This window comes from Peromyscus maniculatus, chromosome 1 (genome assembly GCF_049852395.1).
Source record: "Peromyscus maniculatus bairdii isolate BWxNUB_F1_BW_parent chromosome 1, HU_Pman_BW_mat_3.1, whole genome shotgun sequence".
In the NCBI taxonomy this organism is placed as follows: Eukaryota; Metazoa; Chordata; class Mammalia; order Rodentia; family Cricetidae; genus Peromyscus; species Peromyscus maniculatus.
Genome location: NC_134852.1, coordinates 196,342,936 through 196,364,580, shown reverse-complemented (window position 1 = coordinate 196,364,580; position 21,645 = coordinate 196,342,936). Strand labels below are relative to the sequence as shown.

At 48.3% G+C, this 21,645-nt stretch overlaps 1 protein-coding gene across 1 annotated transcript in view; it reads left to right on the top strand.

Moving 5' to 3' along the window:
* Cpn1 (carboxypeptidase N subunit 1) overlaps window positions 1–16,153 on the top strand; it is a 32,860-nt gene extending 16,707 nt beyond the window's left edge. The window contains exons 5-9 of the mRNA XM_006998109.4: window positions 584–695; window positions 6,779–6,918; window positions 9,515–9,614; window positions 13,058–13,176; window positions 15,822–16,153. Of these exons, the coding sequence (XP_006998171.2) occupies window positions 584–695; window positions 6,779–6,918; window positions 9,515–9,614; window positions 13,058–13,176; window positions 15,822–15,965 (615 nt within the window). The 3' untranslated portion in view covers window positions 15,966–16,153. The remainder of the gene's footprint in view (window positions 1–583; window positions 696–6,778; window positions 6,919–9,514; window positions 9,615–13,057; window positions 13,177–15,821) is intronic.
* Window positions 16,154–21,645: the final 5,492 nt, after the last annotated feature.

Sequence of the window (21,645 nt, the reverse complement as noted above, 5' to 3'; positions counted from 1 at the left end):
CTGCTGGGTAACGCCACAAAGAACCCAAGAAGGGCTCCCACAGGACATACAGAACATCCTACAGCACTCTGTCTTTAAAAACCCAACAGAGAGAAGGAGGGCAAGCGTTACTCCAGGGACCAGTCGGTGGTGGCGCAACCTTTAATCCCAGCACTTAGAAGGCAGAGCCTGGTGGATCTCTGTGAGTTCAAGGTCAGCCTGGTCTACAGAGCGAGATCCAGGACAGGCACCAATACTACACAGAGAAACCCTGTCTTGAAAAACAAAAAAAAAAAAAAAAAAAAGAGTGAATCCAGAATTCCTAACTGCAGTCCGAATTGTGCGTGGCTTGCTTACATAAACGCATGCACATTCTCTCTCACACACACACACACACACACACACACACACACACCCTACCATCACCACCACTACCTCATTACCTCCTCCTTTATCTCTGGTCACACTTCCTTGCACTGAAGCATATAATGCACTTTACATGTCATGTTGCCCTATGTTGCCACTTGGTGTCCCCTAGTTCGGAGTCTGAGCCACTGCTGTGTGGGATAGGATTGCTCTCATTCATTTCCTGTCTTTCCTCCAGCTGGCCAAGGTCTACTCCTATGCACACGGATGGATGCACCACGGTTGGAACTGCGGTGATTACTTCCCAGACGGTATCACCAACGGGGCGTCCTGGTACTCTCTCAGCAAGGGTAAGCGGAGTCCTGGGAGCGGCCATTTTTTCTCCTTCTCAGGGACTCACTATAGGGAATACTGTAGACCTTTGCACCTCACGGGGGAAATGGAGAACTCCCAAGCTGGCATTCAATAGCCTATTTGTGATCCTAAAAGACCGAGGAGGGAATCATGTGTGGCCTTGTAAAACTAGTGTGTTGTGCCCTGATCTGCTGGGGCATAGGAAGAAAGTAATGAGACCCAGTGGTGAAGGGTGTGGTCTCTGAGACTGAATCGGCTTGGAGTTCATCCTGCTTGAGTATCAGCCGTGTGGCTTCAGGCTAATCCCACGGCCCCTCTGCGCTTTGGTGTCCCCATCTCTAGCTAAGCCCGATAACACACTCACCTCGTGGATGTGATGCTTTAAGTAGAGCACTTGAGACGCCTGGCTTCTAAATGCTCTGTTTTTAGGGTGGGCTTCAGCCAGCAGCAGGAGAGCTCTGCACCAGAGCTGCCAACTCCCCACAGCAGGAACCTGCGTGGGCATTGGCCATTCATAACCAAAGGTCGGGGAGCTCAACTTCAGGTGCACCCTGCCCCGCCCCACCCCCGCCCGGCCCCATCCTCAACCCTTCCCTGCACCTTGCCTGGGACAGGCTCAGGATAAATGTGTGCTGTGAACCTTCCTCTGTAAGACAGGGAGGAGGCTAGAACAGGGAGCCGAGTTCACTGGGGGCTGTTCACATCCATCTTTTCCCATACTCTCACCACGGATATTGATGGGTTGAGCTGATGTTTGGTCCTGGGGAGAGTGGAGGGGAGAAAAACCATGGTGTCACTGTGTACTGAGAAGTTAAGACTTGTGGCCCCAAACCCACTTGAACACAAGCAGGAAGATTCAGTTAGATTCTAATTTCTTGTATTAAGAAACCAGTCTCCCCATCCCACAAATTGGAATCGTTAGATATGTGTTTTCAAATCATCCTTGTTTTGTTTTTTTTTCCCTCTCCTTCTCCACCTTCCCTGTCCTCTGAGAAAGCATGGCCCATGCCTGCTCAGAAATCTCCACTCTAAAGCAAACTGGCACAATCTCAAGAATAACTTGATTAATTAGTCAATCACAATGATTGTCTTAGTGCGTGGTCTCTGACCCTGCACCAGCAGTACCCCTTGGGGAGTTAGACCCTTTGCCTGGGAGTAAAGCCCAGAGTTATCTGTGTTTAGCTGGATGGCCCAGGCTTTCCCGGGGACTCTAGTGCATGGGAGGAAAACATGTATGGAGTTATGGTTATTGGTCTCTGGATTAGTCAGGGTTCTCTACAGGAACATAATCCATAGAATGAATGTATGTTAAAAGGGGGAGTTTATTAGGATCACTTATAGGATAGAGTCTGGGTAATCCAACAGTCACTGTCTTCACACTGAAGATTCGAGGCCCTGGAACCTGCTCAGCTCACAAAGCTAGGTCCCTTTGCACCCCCAGTCTGGTGCTGAAGGCCTAGAGGGTGCGTAAAGAGCGGATGGTCTTTAGTCCATGTTGTAAGACCACTGAAGCTGGGTTCCAGTGTCGGGGTGGATGGCAGCCACAGAGTACATGAACTTCAGAACAGGGTAGATGAGCTCACCAGCAAGACGCAAAGGCAAGCAGGCCACGTGCAAAGCTTTCCCTTGAACCACCTTTTATCTGGATTTCAGCCAGAGGATGTCACCTATATATTTAGGGTGGGCCTTCCCACTTCAGATGACTGGAAGACCCCCGGAGATATGCCCAGCAGCGTATCTCTTAGTGGAATCCAGGTCCAGCAGAGCTGACAACCAAAATTGACCACCAGTCTCCAACTTCCTCCGTTCTTTCTTATTTCATGTGTACATGTGATTTGCCTGGAGGTATGTCCGTGTACCCTTAAGAGCCTGGTGCCCGAGAAGGCCAGAAGGTTTTGGATCCCCTAGAACTAGAGTTACACATGGTTGTGAGCCACCATGTGGGTGCTGGAAGTCTACCCTGGGTCCTCTGGAGGAGCAGCCAGTGCTCTTAACCATTGGGCCATCTCTCCTGCCCTCTGCGTTCATTTTATAATAGCTTGTTCTCATCAGCCCAAAGAACAAGTGGAAGTTAACTAAGTGGATACTTATTTTTCAGTTTTTATTGTGACAAAATACTACGGAACCTACCATCCTTTTTCTTGTGGTTAGTTCTCACTGTTGCCTAGGCTGATCTTGAACTCATGGGCTCCTACCTCATCCCCCTCAGGAACTGGGACTATAGGAGCATCCCACCCACCTGGCTCCATCATAACCCTTTAAAATTACTTATTCGTGTATTGTGGTGTGTGTGTGTGTGTGTGTGTGTGTGTGTGTGTGTGTGTGTGTGTACGAAAGTGAGCACATATGCCCCAGTGCAGGTATGGAGGCATTCAATGACAGATACGTGCTTCTTTCCCCACTTTGGTCTTTTGAGACAGTCTCTCTTTGTGTAGCCCTGGCTGGCCTAGCATTCACTCTATGGTCCAGCTAGCCTTGAACTCATATCAAGCCCTCCCGTCTCTGGCTCTGGAGGACAGAGGTTCTAGGCACACACCTATAACCACACCAGGCTTGCTGATCACACTTTTAACTGTGCCCTTAGCACCAGCCCTGTCTCTAGACTCTCCCCATCTTGCCCCAGTGCCATACTTCTCTATGATTTTGACTAACCTGGATATTTCATATTGGAATCATGCAGTGTTTGTCTTTTGAGTCTGGGCTAGTTTATTGCACTTAATATGGCATTCTCACGGCTCATCAAGGCATTGCCTTCGGAAGGCAGAATCCCAATGCATTCATCCACCACATTTTGTTTGTACACTACCCATCAATGGAATATGGGTTCTGTCTACCTTATGATTACTGAGAATAAGGCTGCTATGAGCATGGATGTCAAAACATCTCTTCGAGATCTTGATTTCAGTGCCCTTGGATCCCTATCTAGAGCTGGAATTGTTGGATTGGGTGGTAATTCTCTTCTGTGGTAGCTGTACCATTTTATAGTCTTATCAACAGCACACAGGCTCTGATTTCTCAACACCTTTATTAGCACTCATTATTTTCTGTCTGTATTCATCTTTCTGTAGTAGTCAGCTCATGGGTGCAAGCTGACATCATACAGAAGCTTGATTTACATTTCTCTAAAGATTAATGATGTTGAATATCTTTTTCATGTGCCTACCAGCCATTTGTACATCCTCTTTAGACCAGCATCTATTGAAGTCTTTGCTTATTTACCCATTCTTTCATTTATTTATGAGCTAAGACTTTCATTTATTTGTTTGAGATAAAACTTCACTATGTGGCCCTGGCTGGCCTGGAACTTACTCTGTAGACCAGGCTGGCCTTAAACCCACAGAGATCCCCCTGCCTCTGCCTCCCAGGTGTTGAGATTAAAGGGATCTATCACCATGCTGGACACTTATTTTTTTATACTTGAGTCTTGCTATGTAGCCCAGGCTGACCTGGAACTTATGATCCCCTCTGCCTCATCTTCCAGCCTCCTGAATGCTGGGATTACAGGTGTAAACTACCATGACCCATCTCTGTGTGTGGCATTATACATGGATCTAACTTTATTTTTAGTTAGTGTTTTGATTGGTATAATTCAATCAAAATCACCTCAATCACCTCAGAAGTGAGGTGAGGTCTCCAGCTTTATTCTTTTTTTCTCCCTCACAGTTATTTTGGCTTTGGGGGAGGTGGGTCCTTTGTGATTTCATATCATTTTAAGATTATATGTGCAATAATTCCATGTAGAAAGATACGAGCAGCCATGCTGATTAAGCCAATTAAGAGAATAAGAAACCTTTAATCTTGGCTGGTGACCAAGAGCCAGTTCATGCCTCAATGTCTTTTGGTGCCAAAGTTCCAATGGTGTACAGCATTTTTAAAGACAAAACTTACAATTGCATCAGTGTTGGATGAGGGACAAGTAACCTTACAACATCTGCTTTTGGCAGAACATAGTAGTTACTTCAGGAATAACATGACAATTATTTTTTACTTCTATTCTTCAGTTAGTTAGTAATTATTTTGGTTAATACATCTGGACCATGGTCAGGGTCACCGAAATCCCAGATATGCTGCCGAGCAGATATGGCTGTTGAGTGTGGAAGACTGGGAAGCGTCTGAACAGACAACAGATTGAGTCAGGACACTCCATATGTGAATTTAAGAGTGCGTGTCAGGTGTAAAAAACGATCAGAAGTTACGGTGAGTTGGTTGGTCACTCTTGGTAGAACAGACATCTTTGAACTGATGAATTTTAATCCAAATGAATGTGCAATATAAATATCATTCTAATAACCAAAAAAAAAAATACTGAAACAATTGATCCAATCTACTAAGTGAAAAATATAAACACTCAGAAGAAGCCATATATGATAGAGAAAAAAAGATAAAATACAGGTGTCTGCCGCTTTTCCATGAGTCCACTGTTCAGATTACAGCTGTGTACCTGGTTATTGTGGGAGACAGGAAGCAAGCGTCCGTCTCCTCTTGCCTCTCGGGTCTGTAGAACACCACAGCTCAAAGAGAAATGCCATTCTCCTGAAAGCGGCACCTGGGCACACTCAGTGGGCAGACAGGAGTAAGAGGGACGGGAGAAATCAGGGGCCGTAGAGGTGGATCAGTGAGCAACAGCAGCCTGTGCCGCACAGACATGAGGACCCAGGTTCAAATCCCCATCACCTTGGGACTTGGAGAGAGAAGACAGGAGAGTCATTGTGCTTGCTGGTGGAGAGCTTGCCCTGGGTTCAGGGGAAGACATTCTCTCAAGGGAGTAAGGCAGAGAGTGACAGAACAGGACACCTGATACCTTACCTGCGTGTACACACACACACACACACACACACACACACACACACACACACACACACACACGGAAGGGGAACCAAATCATGAAATGGAAGAAACATTTTCGAAAATTATTTGGTCCAGCCATAATAATCTTCTTCCCAGGGGCCCAGAAGAGAAGCTGCAAACAGCGCGAATAGAAAGGATCTAAGTACACCGAGTTCTCTGTCCATCTACTTTATTCCTCTGGGATAAAATTCTGTCTACACAGCTTCAGTTCTGCTCCCATGCCTAGCTCCTCTCTTGCCTAATTTCTCTCTACATTTATCTGTCATCCCCTCTAAGTTCTATCTTAATTCTCTCATCTTAGTTCTGCCCCATCTTGGTCTTTCTCATCTCGTTCTTCCCCATCTGGCTCTTCCTCATCTTCCATCTCATTCTTCTAGTTCTCCAGTCAAAATCCTCTCCAGTCAAAATCCTTTCAATCCTCCCTCAGTCTCTGAGATTTACAGTTATATACCCATGCAATAGCAATGCTCTAGCTAAAGCAAGGTCACCAGGCTTGAATTCTTACAGGGTCATAAAGACAGATAAGAGTCTTCCTCAGGCAGTGACCATCAGACTTTCTTTTACAACCCAAAAGGGGAGTGGTAAAGGAGGAGGTCAACTAAGAGCTAAAATCAGTTAATATATCAGAAAAATGAAATTTGTGTCCTTGAACTACATTCCTAGAGGTGGTTAGGTAAATGTTAAGAGTCTATAATGTTAGTATAAATACCACTAAGGTATATAAAAAAGGAGGGTCTGAGCTTAATTTGCCTTAATTCAGGAGATTGTTTGGCCTTGGATGTTTGATAGGTATTTCAGATAAAATACACTGTTATGAGTTCTTGGAAGCATACATAGCCTAAAGGAAATGATTGCAGGAATCATCATATATATATATAAAAGCTAAAATATCACCAAGACTTCCTAAGCCATGGCTTGACCTTCAGAAAAGTCCTTGACCTTTCCTAGTAGTAGCTTTTGTGATAGTAGCTGAATTCCATTACATTTTCCTGGGGCTGGCAGCAGAGCATAAAGGATGCGGGTGATGATATGAGCACAAAGAAAACTGGAGAGAGAGAAAGAGACACACTTGAGACTGGGGGACAGCCGTGTGTAGATAAAAGTTAACAGATGTCAGGAGGTAGAAGAGAAGGTGATGAGGATGTAGTGGAGAAATTGTGATAAAGAGAAAGATGGGGTGGGGTGATGGTGGGTGCCCAACACGAAGACCTGCCGCTGCCTCTTTTCCTAGGAATGCAAGACTTCAATTATCTCCACACCAACTGCTTCGAGATCACACTAGAGCTGAGCTGCAACAAGTTTCCCCCGCAAGAGGAGCTGCAGCGCGAGTGGCTGGGTAACCGGGAAGCCCTGATCCAGTTCCTGGAACAGGTAGGGCGCAGGAGAGGAGCTTCCGGTGGCGGCTGGGGTTCCCGTGGGCTCAGGCCTGGCCCTGGCTCTGACTCAGTGCAACAAATGCTCTACTCGTGGGATTTTTTTCCCTACAGTGTCCTGGAGCATCACTGTCTGTCAAACACTTAATTAACTATAAGCTGAGGACTCTGGGTAAACAAGCATATCTCTGTCTATATGGAACTGCCATTCTAACCAGGACAGACAATAAACAAAATAAGAAAGTAAACTCTGTAAAGTATTAAAAAGAGAAATGCTGTGAAAAAAAGCCTTACGGTGACAGTGATTCTTAAATAAGGAGTCCAAAGATCAGAGGGCCATAGTCAGGCCAGATGTCTAGAGCAGGGGCGCAGTCAGACCAGGTGTCTAGAGCAGGGGCTCCAGGTGTCTAGAGCAGGGGTGCCAGGTGTCTAGAGCAGGGGTGCCAGGTGTCTAGAGCAAGGGCAGGGCCCTCCAAAATAGATACATGAAAAAAGCCAAGCTGCACATCTGAAAGCATGCCCGGCATCACCAACCACAAGGAGCTGCCACTCACATGCACTGGAGCGGCTTCTGCCAAAACCAGGAATGACCAGGCTTAGGAGGAGGGGGAGAAACTGGACTCCATGAGCTCTGTTGCTGGGAATGAGAAGTGGCATCATTTCTGTGGGAAACAATGGGACAGCACTTCCAAAACATTAAAGATCAGCCTGAAGTTTAGCTCAGTGATAAAGTACTTGCTTAGCATGAGAGAGACTCAAACGTGGGTCTCCAAATCTGCAAAAGAAACAATTAAAAGAAAATTATCATATTATTCAGCACTGTTCTATCCCAAAGAAGTGAAATCAGATAGACAGGAAGGAAGGAAGGAAGGAAGGAAGGAAGGAAGGAAGGAAGGAAGGAAGGAAGGGAGGGAAGGAGGGAAGGAGGGAGGGAGGGAGGGAGGGAGGGGGAGGGAGAAGGAAGGAAGGAAGAAAGAAAGTAAGGAGGGAGGGAGGAAGGAAGGAAGGAAGGAAGGAAGGGAGGGAAGGAGGGAGGGAGGGAGGAAGGGAGGGAGAAGGAAGGAAGGAAGAAAGAAAGTAAGGAGGGAGGGAGGGAGGAAGGAAGGAAGGAAGGAAGGAAGGAAGGAAGGAAGGAAGGAATATTATTCAGCCTTCAAAACAAAGTACACTCTGACACTACCTTGAGGACATTATGCTAAGTGAAATAAGCCAGTTACAAATAGACATATATTATGTGACTCCATTTGTTTAGATAGAGTTCTTAAAATCTTAGAGACAGAATGCAGAGTGATGGCTGGGGCTGCAGGAGCAGAAGGTGGGGTCGAGAGTGGGAGGTGTGAGTGTTGCAGCTCTGAGGGGAAAGGCCTCCTGGCATTTGGGAGCCAAGGAATACCACAAAGTCACACCTCACAGAAGAGATTTATTGGGAAAGATCCAAGGGGGTGGCCGCCTCTGCTCAGGCGAGAAGCAGCAGGGAACTGAAAGGCAGACTTGTACAGGGTTTCTTGGGGGGTGGAGATTTCCAGGGTGGGGATTGGTGGGATTTCAAGTCCTGAGCTTGGAGCAAGCCCAGGGATTGGTGGGTTTTCAAAACCCAGAAGTGAGTGATGGGGAGTTACTACTTAAGGAGAGCAGTTTCAGTGTCATCGCATGAAGAGAGTTCTAGAAATGAGTCATTATGCTGGGCACACATTACAAGTGTATCTGATAAACTGGACTGTACAATTTACAGTATGAGTATTTTATCACAATTTAAAGAGCGTGTGCGTGCGTGCGTGCGTGCGTGCGTGCGTGCGTGTGTAGGTATAGGTGCATCCATGCATCCATGCTGTGGTGTGTGTTTGGAGATCAGAAGACAACTTGTAGGAGGGAGTCTGTTCTCTCCTTCCTCCATTTGGGTCCCAGGATCAGACTCAGGTTGCCAGGCTCGGCAGCGCACGCCTTTATCCACTAGACCATCTCGACAGCCTTTATCACAATTTAAAATTCTTTAATTTAAGCAAAATTCAAGATTAGATCAGGAGGAACCGGAGAGATGGCTTGGCAGTTGAGAGTACTGGCAGCTCTTTCAGAAGACCTGGGTTTGACTCCCAACACCCTCATGGTGGCTCACAGTCATTGATGACTCTAGTCCCAGGGAATCTGAGGCCCTCTTTGCACACCAGGCATGCACATGGTATGCACACACATGCAGGCAAACTACCCAAACACATGAAATTAATAAGAATTTTAAAAAGATTAGAGGAGCCGCGCAGCTGGAATGGAAGCAGGTCTGAGGAACCAGGCAGAGGGTAGCTGTCGAGGCTGGGCTGCTCTTGGGGACTGCAGCCTTACAGATCAGCCCAGGAGCCTAAGGCCTTGCTGAGTTGGGCTTTGAGAAGAAAGGCAGTATGATTTGACTGAGTCTCTAGCAGGGTCACCCCAACTACTGAGAAGGGAATTGGGGTTTGGGAGAGCAGTGAAATACAGCTTTGCAGGCAGCTGCCATGGTGTTAGTGAAGACGCACAGTGCGGACCCATGAGAAGGGCCAGAGTTCTCCCACTGCACAGCTGTTCTGTGATTCTAACTTGCTGTCGGCCACTGTCTCCTGCAGGTTCACCAGGGCATCAAGGGAATGGTGCTTGATGAGAACTCTAACAACCTCACAGGGGCTGTCATTTCTGTCACTGGGATCAATCACGATGTCACTTCAGGTAGGCAGGAAGGGAGTTTCTGCTCCTTGTCTCCAGTAGAACTGGGGACCATTTGTAAGGACGCTGGGGGTGAGGAACCAGAGGAAGGAAAGGTGCCGGATATGGGGGCAAAAAGGAAGCATGGCATCAAGCAGCCAGATGTTGATGAGGAAATTCTTTCACTTCTGGAGTGAGCAGGCTCTGAGAGCACGGAGCATTGATGCAGGCGGAACTCCTACTCAGAGCCCAGGTACCACTGTGGAGATAGTCTTATTGGAAGTATTTCTGGGCTTGGCGATATTAATTAACAATGATGGCGTGGAATAGGACCGAGAAGGACGGTAACGCTCATGTTTAGTCTCCCCTCTGTGTCAGGCATTTCCCACATGTCCATTCAGGAAAAGCTGATAGATTCTGTAGTTGGTTGTTTTACTCTTTGCCTTTAGGTGGGGGAGAACTACCCAGCTTCTAAATGAATACATTCTTACTTATAAATGTCTGGCCTTAGCTTGGCTTGTTTCTTGCCAGCTTTTCTTAACCTAAGTTAGCCCGTCTAATTTTGCCTCTGGGCTTTCACCTTTTTCTATTTCTTTCTTTCTTTCTTTCTTTCTTTCTTTCTTTCTTTCTTTCTTTCTTTCTTTCTTTCTTTCTTTCTTTCTTTCTTTCTTTCTTTCTTCCTTCTTTCCTTCCTTCCTCCCTCCCTCCCTCCCTCCCTCCCTCCTTTCTTCCTTCCTCCCTCCCTCCCTCCCTCCTTCCTTCCTTCCTTTCTCCATTGCTGGTTGTGTAGCAGGGTGGCTGGCCCCTTGTGTCCTCCTCCTTCTCTTGCTCCTTGGTCTCTCTTCTTGCTCCTCCTTCCTCTAATGTTCTTCTTATTCTATTTATTATTTCTGCTTGCCAGCCCCATCTGTTTCTCTCTCCTGCCTAGCTATTGGCCGTTCAGCTCTTTATTAGATCATCAGGTGTTTTAGACAGGCACAGTAACACAACCTCACAGAGTTAAACAAACACAACATAAAGAATGCAACACATCTTTGCATCATTAAAGCAATGTTCCACAGCATAAACAAATGTAACACACCTTAAAATAATATTCCACAACAAGATTCCTCCTATAGACTTGATTTGAGGCAAGGTCAGCAGTAGAGGAGAATCGTGGAATTACCTAGAACCTGCTAGAAGGGTACAGTCTTGGTTTCTTTCGCTTTTGCTATGATAAAGTACTCTGAAAATAAAAAACAACTTAGAGGAGAAAGCGCTTGTTCTGGCTCATACTTCCAGGGTCTAGTCCATCATAGTCAGGGCTCGAGGTGGAAGGAGCTTGGAGCATCTGGCCAACTCACATCAATAATCAGGAAACAGATTGATGAGTGTGTACACGCTAGGACTCAGCTCCTTTTCTTCACTTGCACAGCCCAGGATCCCAGCCAGGGAATGGTGCTAGCCACAGTGGGTGAGCGGTCTCACCCCAGTCAACACAGTCAAGGTAATTCCTCACAGGCATGCAGAAGCCCATCCTGGGTGATTCTAGACTCTGTCAAGGGACAATGAACGCCAACAGGTAACAGAGTCATCTCATGGAAGAGTAGTGTTGCAAAGTGTCCGTCCCCCCCCCCCCCAGTCAACTGCTCACCACTCGTAGGAGTTTCTATGTGTTGGGTTTTCACGGATGTCGTAGCTACTCACTTCCCAAAACAACCTTGTTTGCTACCAAGCAGGCATCTCATAGCTCTTGGCTGTCTGTCCAGGCTGGATGAAATCTGTGCTTCATGTCCATGAAGGTAGTCTCAGAGCCTCTTCAGTGGCAGGCTTGTTTAAGGAAAAGCCAATGTTCTAAAAGAATTGTGTCACCTCCATCTGGCTGACAATCGGGAATCTTCCAGCCCGGCACAGAGCTCAGACCTCAGCACCTTCCCCAAGAGCACATGCTTCTGGGCTTGGTTTTCACCCATTTAAGCAAGGATGGGAAGGTCTCTAAAACACCAGAGTCCCTAAGAACGGTTACCATGGATAGGCCCTGTGTTCAGTATCCATTATGCAAAATAGATGTCACTGCTCTCCTTAGCGACATTGATGGGCTGCCTGGCAGGGCACCTGTTGTTGGTTACAGGTGAAGACAGCCTCTTTGAAGAAACATCTAGAATGGAGCTTTTGTAACACAATTGCTAATCACCCCTGAGTGTGAGAGCCCAGTTAAGATAATAACAGTTTCAGGATATAATCTAAACTGTCCAACATGTGCATAATAACACGCTGAATTGCTAAAGTATTTTAAAGTAAATTACAGGGCTGGGGTGTAGCTTGGTAAAGTACTTGCCTAATGTGCAAGAAGCTCTGGGTCCAATCCCAGCACTGAATGAGCGAGGCATGGGGGCACACACCTGTAATCCTAGCATTTGGGAGCACTCAGTGTCATCCTTGGCTACATCGCGAAGTTAAGACCAGACTGGAATGCATGAGATCCAGCACCACACAAATCAGGCATGGTAATGCACACTATGATCCCTAAACTGGGGAGGTTGAGGCAGAAAGTTCATACATTTGAGGCCATCCTCAGGCAATATAGCAAGTTTGGGGCTATATAAGACCCTGTCTTTTTAAAAATAAGTTAAAAATAATATTCTCTGGCCAGCATGGTGGCACACCCCTGTAATGCCAACACTCAGAAGGCTGAGGTAGGAAGATCATAAATTTGAGGCCAGACTGCATAGTGACTTTGATGCTAACCTGGGTCACATGAGACCCTGTTGTCTCAAAACAGAGAGGAGGTGGGAGGTGGGGGGAGAAGAGAAAAGCAAGATTTTCAAGCCAGACCGTTAGTGATCATATAGTCCGATTCTCACATGTGTAGCATTCCCGGGTGTTGGTTGTCCAACCCGGATCCCCAGGATTGTTAGTACAGAGGGCACACTGCTCAGCTGGGTAGCTTGTCCGGGGCCTCCATTTGGCTTCCCGGGTACCCACAGTTGTACACGCAGTCCATTTCTTTCTTCGACAGCTTTTTACCACGGTAGTTTCTGCTGCTCTCTGGTGAAGTCTGCCTCCATGTAACGTTAGACTTGGGGTACGATTTCTTCAAACAGAAGTTGTTTCATTGCAGTGGCTTTTCACATGTCACAGGGCTCAAAGTTTTCTTATCAGGCAAAATGGTAACAGACATATCCACCTTCTCTCTTCCCTAGCGACTTTTTACTGGACATGAGTCTGTCTTAGACCCGGGATCCGGAACAGACTGTAGTTTGAGGCAGAGCACAATGAAACCTTCCCAGGAGTGGCCCCTGTGGAGGATCTTACTTCTGAATGATTTAGCTGTTTATGGGTTTCATCATGCTGTGAGGGAGAAAAAAAAAACCAAAACCAAAACCAGGCTTGTAGTCAGCTCAAACCCCCAGATCACTTTCATAGCCAGGTTCTGTATGAAGTAGGTTTGAAGTCAGCTGGCTGAGTTACATCCTTCTGACGTCTAGGTGAACACGGGGATTACTTTCGTCTGCTGCTTCCAGGGATTTATACTGTCACCGCCAAGGCACCAGGGTATGACCCAAAAACAGTGACTGTGACCGTGGGGCCCTCAGGACCAACACTGGTGAGTCTGGCTGAGCCTTAACCTGCTCTGTAAATGTCACGCAGCGTCTTAAACAGCCCTGTTGCTGGGTTCCCCTTGACCTTTCCTGATTCGTCTCTTTGATACAGCCTGCTTCTCTCATCCTGCTTCTTCCTTTGTACATTAGTGCTAACACTTCCTCCTCACGGATTGCAAAGACAAAGCACACGTCCACAGAGGTGCACAACAAGGCTAGTCTGTAAGCGCTGGGGCCCTGCAGATTCCCCAGGCTGCGCTGGTTGCATTCTTCATGACCATGAACAGCAACCACCACTAGGTGGCGATCTGCAAGCCGTCTGTGCCCTGTGGTCTCAGGCTCACTTCCCATTGCGGCCACCGAGGACCAGCCCCCTCCGATGATGCTCTCCTTTATAGAGAGGATGAGAAGCGAAGAAGCATTGACTGGAACTCTTCACTGTAGATCATGTTATAAAGGGAGTGCTGTCAGCCCTCTCCATGCACTCAAGCAGCTCCTATTTTTGAATGCCGTCCTCAGTACCTTTTGAGTAGCAGCTGGGCATCAGATATTGTAGGAGAGCTTCCCACAATTACCCATTTTAACCTTCACAACTACCTGTAAGCAACTGTTCAGTATCACGCAGTGGGTGGATGGTGGGGGTTGATTCACCTCCTCATGTGTCACGGGGACTCACACTGTGCTCCCTGCCTGTGTGCAGAAAGCTGTACGTCAACGGAGCAAAGAGAGCTTCGGGTCTTCTAAAAATTCCTCTGAAACTTACAGATCTCCGCCCCCTCAAACACCTCCTACATATTTTCTCTCTCTGTGTGTGTGTGTGTGTGTGTGTGTGTGTGTGACGTATATGAATATATGAGCATGTGTTGGGAGGCTAGGGTATGGACATGTCATGGCACTTGTATGGAGGTCTAGGGACAATCTCAAGTGTCAGTCCTTGCCTGCCACCTTATTTGAGGCAGGGTCTCTTCATTGTCTGCTGCACAGTGTGTGTGCTCCAGGCTGGCTAGCCCGGGAGGGACGCTCCATCTCTGCCTTCAGTCTTGCTGCAGTCACTGGGACTACAGAACACACACACACACACACACACACACACACACACACACACACACACACACACACACACACACTGTTGTGTCTTCCTTTAAGTGGCTTGTGGGGATTCAAACTCGGGTCTTCACACTTGTTTGGCACATGCTTTCTACTGACAGACAGGAAGAGAAGACAGCCCCCCATCACGGAGAACCCTGTTTCCCAGCCAGCCATCCCCTTTCTTCCCCATTTCACCCTAACATCAAATGCCCAGCAGCAGCCGCATCCATAAACCATGCGATGTAGGCAAGCCTGCTCACTGCCAAATGTAAACGGCTCCACAGCCTCTTGAGTTACGCCTGTTTTGAAGGAGTTCGCTCTCCCTCCCGCCCTCCATAGCCTTTAAATAAACTAGCATACCCATCCATTGTGTCAAGTCTAACCCGGAGGCACAGTCTGCCGTTGGGATGTGATATTCAGAGGCCACCTCTCTTCATTGACTACACTGCCCTTTGCTTGGCTTCCATTTTAATTTTAGAGCTGTTAGCCGCTTTCCCGAGGAAAGAAAAAAGATGTTTCCTCAAGGGTTTTCATCTTACATTTAAGAGGATTAAAACCTCTCCCAGGGCCCAGCATTCCGGGCTGTCCCCACCTCCCTGCTGCAGCCGATGCTCCTTTCTCTTTGCTGGGCCTTTCCTCCCCTGTTGCCTGAGGTCTCCTCTCTTTCGTTCCAGGGTTTATGTGTTTACTAAAGGGAAAGTAGGAAATGGTCTCATTGAGTTGGCTCCGACTCCCCTCCCCTTTTACAGAGCCAGCGGAAAATCTGGCCATGGATTTTTATGGAAGAGGCAGGAAACTCAGAGCATGGTTTTAACTCCCCGCTGCTTCAGTAGTTGAACCTGTTAGAGGAAGGGGTTTCGGGGGGGGGGCTGTAGTTAGGACATGGTGTCGCCCCCTTTTCTGCTGCCGTGATGGCTCTGCAGCCACACCAGTGCCCCACACCAGTGCCCCGACACCCAAACGCCCAGTCCACAGCATCTTCCCATTTGTGTCCCATGGCTAGAGGGCAGCTGTACACAGCCCTTCCATCACACTGAGGATGTGGTGGCCACACCTTCTCATCCTAGCACTCTGGAGACAGAGGCAGGTGGGTCTCTGTGATTTCAAGGCCAGCCTGGACTACAGAGCAAGTTCTAAGTAGCTGGGGCTACATAGTGAGACCCTATCTCAGAAAGAAAAAAGAATCTAGCCAGGCAATGTCTGTTACCTCTCCGACCCCGGTTGCCAAGCGGTGCCGTGCGGCAGGAGGTTGAGACGCTCATCTGCTTGTATGTGCACGGTACCGGCGACTCACACAGCCACTAGGAGGGAAATAGAGATGGAGACCCCTCCGCTCATCACTCTGGCCCTAAGCAGGGTGTAAGCAAAAGCGTGATTGGAGGTGAGAATAGGATTTTTTGCTAATATTTAGTCCATCCAGCCACACACTTCATGTCATCAGTGGTTGATTCTGTACCGCTCTTTTGGGAGATAATTGCCGAGTCTGGAGTACCCTACCTTTAGAACCTGGTGTGACGGGGAAAGTCCAAACAGGCACTCAGCTTCTGCCTCGCCCTTGCAGGTGAACTTCCAACTCAGTCGAAGCACGTCTCAGGTGTACCCTGGGCCGAAAGCTCCTGGCCGAGGACAAGGAAGCAGGCCAAAGCAGTCCCGGACATCCAGAAAGAAAGATCTGGCAGGAAAGCGGCATCGCGGCCCTGCCTGAAGCCCAGCACCCAGGGCCACACACAGCAAGGCCGGGTCCCTGCTCCTGAATCCGGTGGCGACACTTTTCTTTTATTATCTGGGACATATTCAGACACAGGCACATACAGAAGAGTTCTGAGTGTTTCTGTCTGTCCTGGAGCAAGCCTTCTCTAGGCCAGCATTAAAGGAGTCAGAACCTTCTGGAAACTGGTGCCCCACTGTACATGCCTCCAGCAGGGTTCTGGAGACCTTCTTCCTGGGAGTCTGGTTCGGGTCCCATGCCAGCGTGCACTGCATGCTGGGACAGGTTCCAGCTGGTTGTTCATCTGTCTCCAGAGTCTAGCTTGGAGCTGGTGACAACTTGGCACTACATGAAGCTATCAAAATGACTGTAGTGCTGAGGGGACCAGAATTGCCTGGGACCATTTCCACAACAGCCAGTGCTTTCCTAGTAAGGAAAGGATGTGATCCACAGGGTCCTGTTCCCTGCCCCTCACCCGGGAGCACTGCCAACAGTTTACACCTTTTGTAATGTTTTCTGGGTATGGAGGAGACATAGCACACCTGTAGTCTGGCATGTGTTGGCAGCATGTCCTTCAGGGCAGTGCTCCGGGCTTTGCTGAGTCCAGCTGAACCCACTGGTCCTGAAGGCATTACTGAGGAAACTAGATGTTTCTGAGGACATTATATCATCTTCCATCTCATGCCTACTAGCATACAAGCTGATGAACCCTCACCGGTCTGGTGTCCTAAGTCCTCTGTCCCCAGTGCTGGGTGTTGGGGATCAGCCCGAGTTTCCACAGCTGCTCCAGCCTTTTCCTATGGATGAGCAATTCCCCTCTCTCCTCTTGGGGCGTAGCCTCACACACAGCAGCTGTGAAGATGTGCCCTCTCCCGTGAACTCACACACTCTTTCTCCAGTGTTTGAGCCATCTCAGTCTGTGACAAGAAGGAAAAGGGGCGAAGATGTATCATCTCCCTCTGGGAGACGGCTCTCCTCGGGCTAAAAGGTTATAATGCTTTCTTTGCCGTTTCCGATCTTAATTCCTTGGATCCCCTTTTTTTTTTTTTTTTTTTTTTGGTTTTTCGAGACAGGGTTTCTCTGTGTAGCTTTGCGCCTTTCCTGGAACTCGCTTTGGAGACCAGGCTGGCCTCGAACTCACAGAGATCTGCCTGCCTCTGCCTCCCAAGTGCTGGGATTAAAGGCGTGCGCCACCACCGCCCGGCCCTTGGAACCCTTCTAATAACACAGCTTTGAGAGGGCACAGCTCAGCTCAGTGACACACAATGCCTTCATTTGTTGTGTGTGCCACATTTTCCTAGGCTGTCTGAATATCACTCTGTCTTGAGGGTCCCCAATACTAAGTCACTGGGCAGAACTGACGTTTACAAAATGGGGTCACAGGGTGCTTGCTGCCACTGCCCCCGACTTTCCTTCCTCCCTTCATACTAAGGATCTTTACTGAGTCCTTGCTCACAAAGGATGCAGAGAATACAAAGAGGAAGAAAGCATGGCCCATGGCCTCAGTGTGGCAAAGTAGCTTGGAAGACCCAGGAACATCACAATACATTGTCATAATTACTCTGACCCCATAACTCTGGGGTGGGCCTGGGGAGCTCATGAGAAGAGCCTGTCCCAGCAATGGAGAAGCCTGAGATGAGGTATACTGAAGTCAGAAACAGGAGGATGTGAAGAAGTGGAGGAGTATGGTTAGTCTGAGAAGGTGATAAGTGCAGATGCCTGGAGCTTCTTCGAAGGTCCCGAGCCCTCTAAGGGGGGACTGCAAGGAACTCTTCATGAGATGCTAAGAGACTAGGCTGGGTGTCTGGGAGGGACCATTACACAGGCCTTTATCCCCAGAAGACTCAGGAGCCACTGAAGGGTCCTTCCAAAAGCTGGGCTGAACTCGATTGATTGCCAGGGCTGCTGCTTGAAGAGCCAGCAGACAGGAGCCTGCAGGGAGCCAGCTGGGAAGATGGCCTCAGCCCTGCAGGGGCAGTGGCAGAGACACTTGCAAGCTGAGAGCACTTCCCATCAGCTCCTTGTTTCGTCCCTATGTTCCCAGAGACTTCCAGTCTCCTCACTCAGATCTCTTCACCTGCTACCCTGAGCCTGAAACACTAAAGCTGTTGTAGCACTTCACCCGGCCCTAAGGCCTGTCCTAAGTACACCCCACTCAAGTGCAAATGTGAGATTAAACCACAACGTTATACAGAATACCTGGGCTCTGGCCATGGCACAAAAACTCCACGTATCCTGAAGAAAAATCATGGTTTGTATACAGTTGAATGTATGTCCCTACAGGTTCATGCACTGCAAGCTTGGTTGGGGGGTGGGGTGGGGGGTGGGGGGTGGGTGGCGCTGGGGCAATGGAAACTGTAAGGGGTGGGGCCGAATATGAGATAATTAGGTCATGAACTCCTGCCCTTCAAATAAATCAGTGCTGATCTCCCGGAGCAACGGGCTTGAGTGGGTTGTTTCCAAGCAAAGCCACGCCATCCATTAGCCCCTTCTGCTTCTGATTGATTCCTTTCTACTTCTCCATGAGGGGAGCAAGCATAAGGCTTTTGCCAGGATGCAAGTGCCTATAAGACTCTCGGCCTCTGGAATCATAAGTCAGATAAACCTCTTTACTTTGTAAGTTATCCATCTTCAGGGATTGTGTTATAACAGAGAAACACTGATGTGAAGTCATGAGGATAGGAATGGATAGAGTTGACACAAGAAAGAAGGTCTTCTGACTTTGACCTTGAATTTTCCTTCCTGATAACCTTTCTTTTTTCCTGGGTTTCTCTGTGTTTTCCCTGGCTGTCCTGGAACTCTCTCTCTCTGTAGACCCAGCTGGCCTTGAACACAGAGATCCACCTGTCTCTGCCTCCTGAGTGCTGGGATTAAAAATATGCCACTACCACCTGGGGATACCTTTTGTTATGCCCAGATCACAGGGGCCCCCAAAAGACCACCACGGAGACCAAATCCCATATGTAAAAGCAAAGAGCCTTTATTTTCAAGCTCCGAGCTTGGTCTTTGTCCCACACAGTGGTGAGAGCAGAGAGCCCTGAGCTCAGGTGGGGTAGAGTTTTTATCAGCAGAGGTTGGGGTGAGGGGATTTCCAGGATTCAGGACCCTGATTGACTGACATTTGTCTAGGGTTATCTGTAAAACAGAAATAGGTGTGTGCTAGACTCAAGGACATCTGGCCACCTTATCTAATGGTTGGAATGTTTGGGATACCAGGTACTTTCCCTTAGATGTAGGCCTCCCTGGGCGGGGTCATCTTATGGCTTTTTCCTAGGTCTGGGTGTTGCCTGCCAGTGAGCCTGTCACAGAAGCTGTGTCTGGGCCTCTAAGCCTGTCATGGCAGCTGTGTGTTCAAGCTGATTTGGGCCCCCCACACCTTTCTGTTTTTTTTTTTTTTTTTTTTTTTTTTTGGTTTTTCGAGACAGGGTTTCTCTGTGTAGCTTTGCGCCTTTCCTGGAACTCACTTGGTAGCCCAGGCTGGCCTCGAACTCACAGAGATCCACCTGGCTCTGCCTCCCGAGTGCTGGGATTAAAGGCGTGCGCCACCACCGCCCGGCAACCTTTCTGTTTTATAACGAGTTTTTAAGAGGAAATCTTCCATATAAAACGGTAGCCTCAGTGGCTGGTGTCTCCTGTTGCTGAAGGACATCATAGTGAATGCCATGGGTTTTGAACTCTGACAGACCTGAGTTTTGATTGTAGCTCTGGTCTTTATTTGCTGTTGACCATTTAAAACAAAAACAAAAACAAAAAAGCAAACAGATAAACCGAAAGATGGCAGAAGTGCACCCTTGAGGCTGTACGGCGGCTCCAAGGAGCCTGAGAGACACACGGAGGAGACTCGGAAGCAGAGGATGATCCTGCAGAGCACACAGTGTCTCTGGGACAACCAAAGAAAGGAGGTCTTAAGGGAAGATGCTTTTAAAAAGTGATGTCATGGAACTGGAGGAAAAGATGGCTGAAAGGAGTGGCGCTCAGCAGAGGGAATCAGAACTTGAGTCTCTGTGGTGTGTATGGGAGCATCTCAGCAAACAAAGGAGCCAGTCCTTGGGCTTCTGGGGGGCTTGGGCCACCCCCTGCTCACCTCACCCAGGTGCCCACGGTCCCGCCGCTCAGCCTGTAACCCTGGCCCTCAGCATGGATCAGCTGCTGCTGCAGGGTGACCAGCACAAAGGGCGGGGTGATGTACAGCAGCCTGGAGCTCTTGCAGGTGCTGCGTCTAAGGGTGCTACCCAACTGCATGGTCACCCTGACTGTGAGCAACAAGATATCTGAGATGAAGATGGCTTGGTTTCTGGATTAAGGGTCCTCCAAAGAGAGGCCATTTTAGTATCTGTGGTCCCTGCTGCTGCCAGAGGCGATGGTGATGTCTGGGATCAGTGTTGTTCATTAAGCAGTGCTGTTTACCATGGGAGAAAAGCCATCAGGCACAACAAAACCCACTCTGAGAGTTTATTAAGGGAAGGGAACAGAAGGGGTGTGCATGGGCCTATGGGATAATTGTGCGGGGAGAGGGGGAAGGAATGGGTGGAACCTGCTTTTATAGGTTCCCTCCACACATGTGCATATGGGCTTACATAGCTACGCCACGTATGCACATAGATTACATGATCACACAGCACACGGATTACATAGGACGGAAGGCCCTAGGATGATTAAGCATCTTGCCTGGCTACCGGACAGGACATGTGTGGTCATGTAGCTGGGGAAGTGGCTAGGAATTCTAACAGTCAGCTGTAGCACGAATCTTAAATGGTCTTTTTAATAAAAACAAAAGTGGAGCCAGGTATTGGGGTGAATGCCGGAAGATCAAAGGAGCAGAACAAGCCACAGCTACCTCACCTTGCCAATTCCTCAGCTGGTCCTGTTTCCTCAGACTGGATGCCTCTCTGCTGAACTGCTGCTCAAAAGCCTAACCATATCTAGTTCCTGGTCCCCATGCCTTATATACCTTTCTGCCTTCTGCCATCACTTCCTGGGATTAAAGGCTCACTTCCTGGAATTAAAGGCATGAGTCACCATGCTTGGCTGTTTCCAGTGTGGCTTTAAACTCACAGAGATCCAAATGGATCTCTGCCTCCCAAGTGATAGGATTAAAGGCGTGTGTGCCACCATTTTCTGGCCTCTATTGTTGTGCCCAGATCGTGACCCCCAGAGAGACCACCAGAGACGAGCATGCCGGAATGCAAAAGCAAGGTTTAATTCTGGATATCCAAAAGCAATACAAGCCTAGGCAGGGACTTCGTCCAATACATCCAACGCAGTGGAGGCTGGAGGAAGCGCCCACCTGTCTGCAAGCTCAGTTTTTAAAGGGAAAAGTCACAAGGTTACATCATTTAGGGGTGCTAGTAGGGGTACAATTCTGATTGGCTCGCTTCTAGGGACTTCTAGAAATTACTTCTAAGGGAGTGGTTGCCTGCCACCATTTCTCATTGGCTGCCCTCAGGTGGAGGCATTTCTGTGATCAGTTACCCTGGAAACCAGGGAGAGGACATTCCATAGTCTGGCAGGCATTACCTCGTGACTATCTTGTGGCTCTGTACTTTTACACTTCCTGGTTTCTGGAATCTGAACTGACTGGTCTCAGTAACTTCTGGCCTGTTCCAGTAACTTATGGCCTGTAGCTAAAAGGAGCAGTCTTAGGCCTTTAGTTTTGGGGTGAGAACATTTTGGTCTT